At 45.5% G+C, this 13,387-nt stretch overlaps 1 protein-coding gene across 1 annotated transcript; it reads right to left on the bottom strand.

Moving 5' to 3' along the window:
* Positions 1 to 3,189: 3,189 nt before the first annotated feature.
* Positions 3,190 to 12,316, bottom strand: acyp2 (acylphosphatase 2, muscle type). Its single transcript, XM_029450084.1, has 4 exons — positions 12,175 to 12,316; positions 11,856 to 11,872; positions 9,121 to 9,230; positions 3,190 to 3,565 (listed from the first exon to the last, which is right to left on the bottom strand). Exons 1-4 carry the CDS (start codon positions 12,284 to 12,286, stop codon positions 3,451 to 3,453), a joined length of 354 nt encoding a protein of 117 aa, XP_029305944.1. The 5' UTR covers positions 12,287 to 12,316; the 3' UTR covers positions 3,190 to 3,450.
* Between the last annotated feature and the right edge of the window lie 1,071 nt (positions 12,317 to 13,387).

The following is a 13,387-nucleotide window of genomic DNA, read 5'->3' as shown; positions in this document are numbered from 1 at the left end:
AGGACAGAGGGTCTAAGGATAGAGGGTCTAAGGACAGATGGTCTAAGGACAGAGGGTCTAAGGATAGAGGGTCTAAGGACAGAGGGTCTAAGGATAGAGGGTCTAAGGACAGAGGGTCTAAGGACAGAGGATCTAAGGACAGAGGGTGTCGTATCCTGTACAGTCTGTAAAGCACACTGAGACAAATGTATAAATTTGTGATATTGGGCTATACAAAATAAATTTGATTTGATTTGACACAAGGAGTTAGGAGAGGAGGAGACAAGGAGTTAGGAGAGAAGAACACAAGGAGTTAGGAGAGGAGGAGACAAGGAGTTAGGAGAGGAGTACACAAGGAGTTAGGAGAGGAGACAAGGAGTTAGGAGAAGAGGACACAATTAGTTAGGAGAGGAGGCATCAACTGTTCTTTTCTTTCTGCATCTCTCACAAACACTTCCAGACAGGGTGGTGTTTCCATGGTGACCACTATGGGATGCCAAAGTGGTTGCTTGGAGAGGAAGAGGCGGAGGAGGAGGGGGAGGAGGAGGAAGAGGAAGAGGAGGAGGTCGAGGCCAGAGGCTTCTCCACAGTGATTGAAGTGTGTGGGTGGGCTCCCCTCTCCCCCCCCTCAGTGTGAGTGTGGGGGTGGGCTCTCTCTCCCCTCAGTGTGAGTGTTTGAGTGCCCCCCCCCCCCCCCCTCAGTGTGAGTGTGTGTGGCCCCCCTCAGTGGCTGTCTTATTGTATTACTTGCTGTAGTATATTTGCACCACATTGAGGTATATCAGTTTATTCTTGGGGAGCGTTTGTGGACAAAAAGCCGGCTGGGAGAACAGAGAACTGTCTCAGACGTCCGGTGACAGAGATGATGATGCTCTCCTCAAGGTGCGCCAGGTGCAACTACAACCTGGTCAAATATACAGGACGACACTTTTAACGATATTTCTGGCAGAACATTCGAACCGTCACGCGTAACGGACTCACAGCCGCAGATTTGAACACGTTGTGAAATCAAATCACACTTCTTCGTTAAGTTTAGGAAAATATATTATTAAAATAACACACACACACACACACACGTACGTACCTGGACACACACGTACACACACACACACACACGTACGTACACAGACACACACGTACACACACACATGTACACACACACACACACACGTACACACACACACAAAACACACACGTACACACACGCGTACGTACACAGACACACACGTACACACACACACATGTACACACACACACACGTAAACACACACACACACGTACACAGACACACACATACACACACACACACGTACACACACACACACAAACACACACGTACACACAAACACACACACGTACGTACACAGACACACACGTACACACACACACATGTACACACACACACGTACACACACACACACGTACACACGCACACATGTATAGACACACACGTACACACACACACACACGTACACACATATACACACACGTACACACACACGTACACACACACGTACACACACACGTACACACACGTGCACACACACACGTACACAGACACACACGTACACACACACATGTACACACACACACACGTACACACACACACACGTACACACACACACGTACACAGACACACACACACACACACGTACACACACACACACACACACACGTACACACACACAAGTACACACACTTACACACACACGTACACACACACACGTACACACACACACACGTACACACACACAGGGAGAATCAAAATGATAATTTGCTGGTTCTTAGTATTTGTGTGGAGACACCGCCTGCAGCTACTATTCTATTACAGCCCACACACACGTACACACACACACGTACACGCGTACACACAGGTACACACACACACGTACACACACGTACACACACACACACACATGTACACGCACACACGTACACACACACACACACACGTACACACGTACACAGACACACATGTACAGACACACACGCACACACACACATGTACACACACGTACACACACGTGCACACACACACGTACACAGACACACACGTACACACACACATGTACACACACACACACGTACACACACACACACACGTACACACACACACGTACACAGACACACACACACACACACGTACACACGTACACACACGTACACACACACTTACACACACATGTACACACACACATGTACACACACACATGTACACACACACGCGTACACACACACGTACACACACACAGGTAAACACACACGCGTACACACACGTACACACACACACGTACACGCGTACACACAGGTACACACACACACGTACACACACGTACACACACACACACACATGTACACGCACACACGTACACACACACACACACACACGTACACACGTACACAGACACACATGTACAGACACACACGCACACACACACATGTACACACACGTACACACACGTACACACACACACGTACACAGACACACACGTACACACACACATGTACACACACACACACGTACACACACACACACACGTACACACACACACACGTACACACACACACACACGTACACACACACAAGTACACACACTTACACACACACGTACACACACACACGTACACACACACACACGTACACACACACAGGGAGAATCAAAATGATCATTTGCTGGTTCTTAGTATTTGTGTGGAGACACCGCCTGCAGCTACTATTCTATTACAGCCCACACACACACACACACACAATAGTGGATGGATGAAGAGTTATGTTATGTAAGCATGTCGTTACATGAAGAGCCTATTCAACACACACACACACACACACACACACACACACACACACACACACACACACACACACACACACACACACACACACACACTAACATCTCACGCCTCCTCCTGTGTGTTTGTGAGTAATGTGTCGGGATGGGTTGGCATGACGACAGAGCGTCCACTTCTAACACTGTATCCATGGAGAGTTGTTTTCTAAGCACTGATGCACACGTGCACACACACGCACTCACACACACGCACTCACACACACACGTACACACACACACACACACACACACACACACACACACATGTACACACACATGTACACACACACACACACACACACACACACACACACACACTCTGAGTCGCTCTGCTGAGTCAGGGTTTTTGTTGTCGTTGCCGTGACAGCAGATCAGGGATTCTCTGGCTGTGATTTAATTGGATCAGCTGACAGGTAATCAGGTCACATGACAGGCTGTTATTTAAGGACAACATCGCTGCTGGGGTGCGTTTGTTTCCCTCACAGTGACATATAAAGACACACGGTAACTGATTGACTTTAATGTTTAGTTCCAGTGGAAGCAGTCAGTACATCACAAGATGTTTAATAATTCATTTCAATATTAATAGAGTTATTGATCTGAACACACTGAGAAGCTCCTCAGGGTGCGTTTGGTTTGTTGTTCAGAAGCGGGTTGTGAAGCCGCACAGCTCCAGCCGGTCGATGCTTCTCTGATTGGAGAAGGAGGCTCTGCTGATCCGGCTGCTCGGACTTCCTTCTCTACTCAACCACAGCTTCCTGAGGACGTGGAGACAGAAGACACAACGATCATCAAGTACAAACTGTAAACCAAACAACACTTTAATAATAATAATAATAATAATAATAATAATAATAATAATAATAATAATACATTTACACTTTACACGTCCTCAGTTTGTGACATGTGGAAAGTTGTAATGCAGAAATGTTGCTAAAAATGCAACAAAACCACTAAACTTGTGACACATTTTTAAATACTTTGTATAGTTTTGAATCGGGCGGGGCTGGGGTTCATGTCGGGGGCGTCGATCACTGTAATCTGAAGTTTGACTCCGTCCTTGTGGAACCTGCTCAGGTTGTTATGTTCTGTGGAGCAAAGTGTTCATCCAGGGCTTCAAAGCTCGCGGGAAAAAAATGTAGACAAAAATAAATAAATCTCAACATGCCCCTGAGGGGGGGGGAGGGGGCATGATGGGAAAATAAAAACATTCCTTCAGCTATATTTAACCCTGAGAGTCAGAGTGAGTTCTGCTGCACAAAGATTCTGATGATCGTGATGCTTCAGAGGATGTGTGTGTAGATTAGAGGAGATTTCAGGAGATCAGGGTCACGTCCATGTAGAGAGAGGGGGGGGGGGAGAGAGGGGGGGGAGAGTTTGTGAAAGAGACAAGCTGTCCTACTTTTTCTTTTTTTTGGCAAAAAACTTCTCCATCTACAGTCGACTGATCTGCTCCGTGACCTACTACTCTACTGTACACATAAACACACACACACACACGCACACACACACACACACACACACACACACACACACACACACACACACACACACACACACACACACAAACACACATAAACACACACACACACACACACACACACACACACACACACACACACACACACAAACACACATACACACACACACAAACACACATACACACACACACCACACACACACACACACACGCACACACACACACACACACACACACACACATAACACACCACACACACACACACACACACACACACACACACACACACACACACACACACACACAACAAACACACCACACAAACACATACACACACAAACAACACACACACACAAACACAACACACACAAACACACACACACACACACAAACACACAGCCAAACACACAACACACACATTTTGTATTATGTTGGTCCAAAGGCAGGGGGGAGGGGCTCGCAGGACAACAGACAAAGTGATGATATGATTTGTGATTTGATTGTACAAATAAAAATGTCTCGTTTCAAAACATTCTACAAATTATAAATATTTCCTTCAGGGATTCAGTTTGCTGCTGACAACCCACTCACCGCCTTCACTCTCCTCCTCTACACCTTCCCTCACCTCCTTCACCCTCCTCTACAAAACCTTCCTCACCTCCTTCACTCCCTCCTCTACAACCTCCCTCACCTTCGTCACTCTCTCCTCTACAACCCTTCCCTCACCTCCTTCACTCTCTCCTCTACAACCTTCCCTCACCTCCTTCACTCCCTCCTCTACAACCTTCCCTCACCTCCTTCACTCCCTCCTCTACAACCTTCCCTCACCTCCTTCACTCCCTCCTCTACAACCTTCCCTCACCTCCTTCACTCCTCCTCTACAACCTTCCCTCACCTCCTTCACTCCCTCCTCTACAACCTTCCCTCACCTCCTTCACTCTCTCCTCTACAACCTTCCCTCACCTCCTTCACTCCCTCCTCTACAACCTTCCCTCACCTCCTTCACTCTCTCCTCTACAACCTTCCCTCACCTCCTTCACTCTCTCCTCTACAAACCTTCCCTCACCTCCTTCACTCCCTCCTCTACAACCTTCCCTCACCTCCTTCACTCCCTCCTCTACAACCTTCCCTCACCTCCTTCACTCTCCTCCTCTACAACCTTCCCTCACCTCCTTCACTCCCTCCTCTACAACCTTCCCTCACCTCCTTCACTCCCTCCTCTACAACCTTCCCTCACCTCCTTCACTCCCTCCTCTACAACCTTCCCTCACCTCCTTCACTCCCTCCTCTACAACCTTCCCTCACCTCCTTCACTCCCTCCTCTACAACCTTCCTCACCTCCTTCACTCCCTCCTCTACAACCTTCCCTCACCTCCTTCACTCCCTCCTCTACAACCTTCCCCTCACCTCCTTCACTCCCTCCGCTACAACCTTCCCTCACCTCCTTTCACTCCCTCCTCTACAACCTTCCCTCACCTCCTTCACTCCCTCCTCTACAACCTTCCCTCACCTCCTTCCCTCCCTCCTCTACAACCTTCCCTCACCGCCTTCACTCCCTCCTCTACAACGCTTCCCTCACCTCCTGCACATCCCTCCTCTAACAAACCTTCCCTCACCTCCTTCACTCCCTCCTCTACAAACCTTCCCTCACTGCCTTCACTCCTCCGCTACAACCTTCCCTCAACCTTCCTTACTCCTCCTCTACAACCTTCCCTTCACCTACCTTCACTCCCTTCCTCTCAACCTTCCCTCACCTCCTTCCACGCTCCTCCTCTACAACCTTCCATTCCCTCCTCTACAACCTTCCCTCACCTCCTTCACTCCCTCCTCTACAACCTTCCCTCACTTCCTTCACTCTCTCCTCTACAACCTTCCCTCACCTCCTTCCTCTCTCCTCTACAACCTTCCCTCAGCCTCCTTCACTCTCTCCTCTACAAACCTTCCCTCACTTCCTTCACTCCCTCCTCTACAACCTTCCCTCACCTCCTTCACTCTCTCCTCTACAACCTTCCCTCACCTCCTTCACTCCCTCCTCTACAACCTTCCCTCACCTCCTTCACTCCCTCCTCTACAAACCTTCCCTCACCTCCTTCACTCTCTCCTCTACAACCTTCCCTCACCTCCTTCACTCTCTCCTCTACAACCTTCCCTCACCTCCTTCATCTCCCTCCTCTACAACCTTCCTCACCTCCTTCACTCCTCCTCTACAACCTTCCCTCACTTCCTTCACTCCCTCCTCTACAACCTTCCTCACCTCCTTCACTCTCTCCGCTACAACCTCCCTCACCCTCCTTCACTCTCTCCTCTACAACCTTCCCTCCTCTCCTTCACTCCCTCCTCTACAACCTTCCCTCACCTCCTTCACTCTCTCCTCTACAACCTTCCCTCACTTCCTTCACTCCCTCCTCTACAACCTTCCCTCACTTCCTTCACTCCCTCCTCTACAACCTTCCCTCACCTCCTTCACTCCCTCCTCTACAACCTTCCCTCACCTCCTTCACTCCCTCCTCTACAACCTTCCCTCACCTCCTTCACTCCCTCCTCTACAACCTTCCCTCACCTCCTTCACTCTCTCCTCTACAACCTTCCCTCACCTCCTTCATTCCCTCCTCTACAACCCTTCCCTCACCTCCTTCACTCCCTCCTCTACAACCTTCCCACTCCTCCTCCTTCACTCCCTCCTCTACAACCTTCCCTCACCTCCTTCACTCTCTCCTCTACAACCTTCCCTCACCTCCTTCACTCCCTCCTCTACAACCTTCCCTCACCTCCTTCACTCTCTCCTCTACAACCTTCTCTCACTTCCTTCACTCTCCACATTTCCTTTCGTTTCTCCTTCATCCTCTCTGCTCATTCTGTATTTCTCTCCCCTCTCTCCTTCCTTCTCTCCTCCTTTCCTCTGGCCATTATTATTATTATTCCGCCCCCCCCTCCCTTCCTCCCCCCCCCCTCTCTCTGCCCAGAGGAACAGCTGATCCTGTTTCTCAGGCCCTGCAGGACGTGAGGTCGTGGTGAAAGTGAGGACAGGAAGGACGTGAGAGTGTCGACACAGAGACGACCTCTGACAGAATGGAAGGAAATAGTAGAGTGTGTGTGTGTGTGTGTGTGTGTGTGTGTGTGTGTGTGTGTGTGTGTGTGTGTGTTAAATCTCTTCAATGAAAGTGTTCATCAGTCAGAGTATAAAAGTGACAGTGAGGTTAAACATGATTTAATCAGTTTAGATTTCCTTCATTTAATTGTATAAACTTATTGTATTGTTATTGTATCCACATATAATATAAAGTGTAAACAGACTTTGTGTAATAACTTATTACATAATGTTTGTGTTTCTAACCTCTTGTTTTTTCATTATCTGGATTTTATGCAGTTTTATTTGTATGTAAAAAATAATAATAAAAAGTTACAAAATGCAGCAGATTATTATTATTATTATATTTATTATTATAGATTAACAATGTGGGCCTTACTACATAAGAAGTGCACAATTGTGTCTTTTCATCTATTATTTAATGTGTTGTTCAAAATATAAGAACAAAAATGAAATAAATTTGAAGACAAAAACAATCAAATAAACTACAATAAATCATTAAAGACACGTTAACGAGACAAAGTGTAATAAATACAACGTATACACATATTTTATTAAACACTTGTTAACTGTTAAGAATGCTTTTTGCGTACTTTAGTTTTTGCATTTGACTGACAGCTGAAATAAGCAGCTCTGGCTCAGTAAACTCCACCCACCTGGTGCAGCAAGGAGATGAAAACAAACATCTCCGTGCTGCGTTTTGTAACTTTTCTTTTTTCAGACATAAAACTGCATAAAATCCCCCAAAAAAGAGGAAAAAATAAGAAATGTGACACGAGAGAGAGAGAGAGAGTGTGTGTGTGTGTGTGTGTGTGTGTGTGTGTGTGGCAGTGATGTCATCTCAATGGGACGTCCACACCCTGGTGACATCACTCCGGCTGCAGCCTCAGAATTAAATGTAGCTGATTCTCCTGATGATGTTTGCGTGATATCAGAGCTGTGATCTCTTTCTGATCAAATCATTCTGGAAACAAAGATTATTAGTTATTCTTATTTTCTCTTTAAGTGTTTTGGACAGAAGAGATGTGATCAAACAGAGCGGAGGGTGAAGGTCGCCATCTAGTGGCTGAAAGAAGTCAAACCGGAACACGACACAGACGCAGTTCTTCTTTAAGGTGACACGACAGACATAAATGTGTTTGTGTTATTTATCTTTATCGTCTTCTTCAGACGAGAGGAACATGAGAACATGAGAGTGTGTGTTTGTAACTGTGTGTGTGTAGATGTAAACTCTCCACAGCTACATTACATAACGCCTCATGTACATATTAAACACTTATAATATAAAGTTGTGTTGATGTGAGTCATGAAGTGGGGAAGCTTCATGCTGATATCTGTTAGTTACATGTTTGACTCTGTTCACTTGTAGTGTGTCTCCCAGAAGGAATTTCAATTAAAATATGAACAAGATGAATATATGTTAAATATTTAAATTGAATTAGATGCACCGTCTCTATTTTTCAAGGCACTTTTAAAATGGAAAAAACATTATTAATAATAATAATAAATGAACACAAACAACACAGAACAAGATGCTCCGACGATCCCAAACCTAATCTAACAAACCATCTGCACAACACTAATGAGAAATAAATAAAGCAACACTGACATGAATTAAGTTCAATTAAGAGTCAAAGTCCTGCGTCTGCATACAAACTAACAAATGAAGGTAAATACAAGAAGAAACAAGAAAAAATATTTTGTTCAGTTTTCTTTTGTGTTGCAGGACAACAGTTTGTACTCACATGTCCTCCACCAGGGGAGCAGGACCCTGCAGCTGTCCCACCACCGTCCCACTGTAGGTGTTCTTCACCCAGCCCACCAGCCCGAGCTGCAGACCCTGTTTCTGCGTGTACTGGGGGGGTATATAAAGTATAACAAGACGAAATCATTAGAAAGTCACTGAACTTGCACCACAAACTTTATACTTGCTATTTCCCCCAAACACAAAGATTATCTTTTCTTTTTGAGTTATTAACTTTGTGCAGAATGAAGCTTCTGCTGTCATGTTCTGGACGTGATGCTGAGGCTGCAGAACGAAGCAGGATGAAACATAAACATGCAGATGAAACAACGTAAACAAAGCGACACAGCCGGCTTGCAGAAGGTGACGCAGTGTCACACGCGTCTCCAGCCAGAGGTGTTTATTTTCAACGCACCCTGTCTGGACTGTCTGTAGATCAAAGAGCTCCACAGACTCTGTACCCACAATTCATAGCGCTCTGATGTTCAAAACAGAAATCACAAAACAAACAGAAAGAAGACGTGGAACGTACATTTACTCTAATATTCCCATTGTGGGCTGTATACTTATACTAGATTCATATTACTAATATAAATCAACTAAAATATGATTTATTATTACAGATTCAACTACCCAGCTGTATGTTAAGTCATTAAAATGAGCTGTGATGAACACATGAATGCATCAATAATTATACAACATAATTTCTGTCAAATGTTGTATTTGTACGATGTTGTTTATCCTGTACACACGACATCTATTGCACGTCTGTGCGTCCTGGGAGAGGGATCCCTCCTCAGTCTCTCCCTGAGGTTTAGAACATTTTTTACCCTCTGTTTCTAAGGACAGAGGGTCTGAGGACAGAGGATCTAATGACAGAGGGTCTGAGGACAGAGGATCTAATGACAGAGGGTCTAAGGACAGAGGGTCTGAGGACAGAGGGTCTAAGGATAGAGGATCTAATGACAGAGGGTCTGAGGACAGAGGATCGAATGACAGAGGATCTAAGGACAGAGGGTCTGAGGACAGAGGGTCTAAGGATAGAGGATCTAATGACAGAGGGTCTGAGGACAGAGGGTCTAAGGACAGAGGGTTTAAGGACAGAGGGTCTAAGGACAGAGGGTGTAAGGACAGAGGATCTAAGGACAGAGGGTCTAAGGACAGAGGGTGTAAGGACAGAGGGTGTAAGAACAGATGATCCAAGGACAGAGGATCTAAGGACAGAGGGTCTAAGGACAGAGGATCTAAGGACAGAGGGTCTAAGGACAGAGGGTCTAAAGACAGAGGGTGTAAGGACAGAGGGTCTAAGGACAGAGGGTCTGACGACAGAGGGTCTAAGGACAGAGGGTGTAAGGACAGAGGGTCTAAAGACAGAGGGTGTAAGGACAGAGTGTCTAAAGACAGAGGGTGTAAGGACAGAGTGTCTAAGGACAGAGGGCATAAAGACAGAGGATCTAAGGACAGAGGGTCTGAGGACAGAGGGTCTAAGGACAGAGGGTTTAAGGACAGAGGGTCTAAAGACAGAGGGTCTAAGGACAGAGGGTGTAAGGACAGAGGATCTAAGGACAGAGGATCTAAAGACAGAGGGTCTAAGGACAGAGGGTGTAAGGACAGAGGATCTAAGGACAGAGGATCTAAAGACAGAGGGTCTAAGGACAGAGGGTGTAAGGACAGAGGGTGTAAGGACAGATGATCCAAGGACAGAGGATATACGGACAGAGGGTGTAAGGACAGAGGGTCTAAGGACCGAGGATCTAAGGACAGAGGATCTAAGGACAGAGGGTCTAAGGACCGAGGATCTAAGGACAAAGGGTCTAAGGACAGAGGATCTAAGGACAGAGGGTCTAAGGACAGAGGGTCTAAAGACAGAGGGTCTAAGGACAGAGGGTCTAAAGACAGAGGGTTTAAGGACAGAGGGTCTAAGGACAGAGGGTCTGACGACAGAGGGTCTAAGGACAGAGGGTGTAAGGACAGAGGGTCTAAAGACAGAGGGTGTAAGGACAGAGGGTCTAAAGACAGAGGGTGTAAGGACAGAGGGTCTAAGGACAGAGGGTCTAAAGACAGAGGGTTTAAGGACAGAGGGTCTAAGGACAGAGGGTCTGACGACAGAGGGTCTAAGGACAGAGGGTGTAAGGACAGAGGGTCTAAAGACAGAGGGTGTAAGGACAGTGTCTAAAGACAGAGGGTGTAAGGACAGAGTGTCTAAGGACAGAGGGTCTGAGGACAGAGGGTCTAAGGACAGAGGGTGTAAGGACAGAGGGTCTAAGGACAGAGGGTCTGAGGACAGAGGGTCTAAGGACAGAGGGTGTAAGGACAGAGGGTCTAAGGACAGAGGATCTGGGGACAGAGGGTGTAAGGACAGAGGGTCTAAGGACAGAGGGTCTAATGACAGAGGGTCTAAAGACAGAGGATCTAAGGACAGAGGATCTGGGGACAGAGGACCTAAGGACAGAGGATCTGGGGACAGAGGGTCTAAGGACAGAGGGTGTAAAGACAGAGGGTCTAAAGACAGAGGGTGTAAGGACAGAGGGTCTAAGGACAGAGGGTCTAAAGACAGAGGGTCTAATGACAGAGAGAAAATGTTTATTTTCATCAGTGACTTGAACTCTCTGCAGAACTCAGCAAGCTTATTGTTTAATGCTTCGTATAAAGCTTGTAAACTTTAAGTTCAGAAGACTTGCAGTGCTCTGGATCCTGCGGAGCGAACAGAAGTAAAACTCAAAGCAGAAAACTCACCATCCTGAAACAGACTCCTGCCGGAGAGAAGAGAAGAGGACTTCAAATATGTCGCAGATGAATAACAGCTTGTTTCTAGAACTCATTTATCTAACTCTATAATAAATGTTTTATATTTCTAAACAAACTACATGTTCTGGTAAAGTCATAATAATAATAATGTTAACATTCATCCTGAGGCTGCAGGAAGTTCCTGTCCCGCCTGCAGCAGCTGAGCTCCTAAACTAAGCAGCAGATCAGTTTACAGCCTCAGCTGACAGAGAGGAGGAGGAGGAAGAGGAAGAGGAAGAGGAAGAGGAGGAAGAAGAGGGAAACATACCCTGAACGTGACCGAAGATCTCAAAGTCCACAGACAGAAGTTGAGTTCCTGCTGATCCTCCGTCAGACATCGTGAGGACAAAGCAGAGCAGCACGACCCTCTGCACACACATGGTCACAGAGGACGTCTGTGCTGATGGTATCTGTAGTCCGCTGAAACTACAACTACAAATACTGTGTGTGCTATTTATACTTGACTTATATTCACACTGAACATGAAGCAGCATGAGTCACAGGAGATGTTTCTCAGTGTCGGCACTGCAGAACAAACACGGTTCTGATTAAAAATACTTAAAAAATATACTTTAACTTACCACTTAACATCTTTTATTTTATTATCAGTAGATTTTTTTAAAATTTATATTCAACATCTTGTATCGTCTCTACTAACATCTATTATCAGTACTTTAACATTTATTGTTAAGTCACATATAAATATATATCATTTTATTTCATCATGTGTTTTATTCTATTAACTCATATTAACTTTATTTTATTGTCTTCCATAATCATAATTTGGTAACACATGTCAAATGTCATACCAATAAAGTTTTTTAAATGAAAAAATGTAATTAAGTAAAATGTTTATAACTAACAGAAATGGAAATATGAAGAAAATAAATATATCAGAAATATGTTCAATACCGGAGATGTCCACTAGATGTCAGTCACACCTCAGCAGTGACACACACACACACACACACACACACACACACACACACACACACACACACACACACACAAACACACATTTATAAAAAACTAACTTTTCACAAACGTCCTCACTTTCTGAAATATAATTAAAAGATAAAACTCTAATACTCACACTGATCCTCACAGATATAGTCATCCAAGAGGACACAGGTATTACTGTGTGTGTGTGTGTGTGTGTGTGTGTGTGTGTGTGTGTGTGTGAGTGTGTGCGTGCGTGCGCGTGTGTGTGCATCTGTTTTTATCTCATAACGTTCCTCCTCAGTCTTCATCAGCTGACAGAAACATCACGTGAGCATAATGATGAGTTCCTGTGTCACGTGATCAGCTGGACAAGATGGCAGCATAGATTGAACCGGTTTAAACCAGTGTTGCTAATTCTGTTCATTCATACCGTTGAGACAACTTGTTTTTAAATATTTTAGCCAATGTGAGTATCTGATTGAAGGCAATGTCTAGACCGAGCAAAACATTGTCGTGTAACAATGGTTCCGAAACAAGGG

This window comes from Cottoperca gobio, chromosome 15 (assembly GCF_900634415.1).
Source record: "Cottoperca gobio chromosome 15, fCotGob3.1, whole genome shotgun sequence".
Classification (NCBI taxonomy): domain Eukaryota; kingdom Metazoa; phylum Chordata; class Actinopteri; order Perciformes; family Bovichtidae; genus Cottoperca; species Cottoperca gobio.
Note: the sequence above shows the minus strand (reverse complement) of the source record. Positions and strands in the feature narration are given on the sequence as shown.

Coding starts and splice junctions, on each gene's coding strand:
- acyp2 (XM_029450084.1), bottom strand. CDS start 12,286: ATGTGTGTGCAGAGGGTCGTGCTGCTCTGCTTTGTCCTCACGATGTCT. Junction 3,566..9,120: donor GCTCCCCTGGTGGAGGACAT/GTGAGTACAAAC, acceptor CCACGTCCTCAG/GAAGCTGTGGTTGAGTAGAG.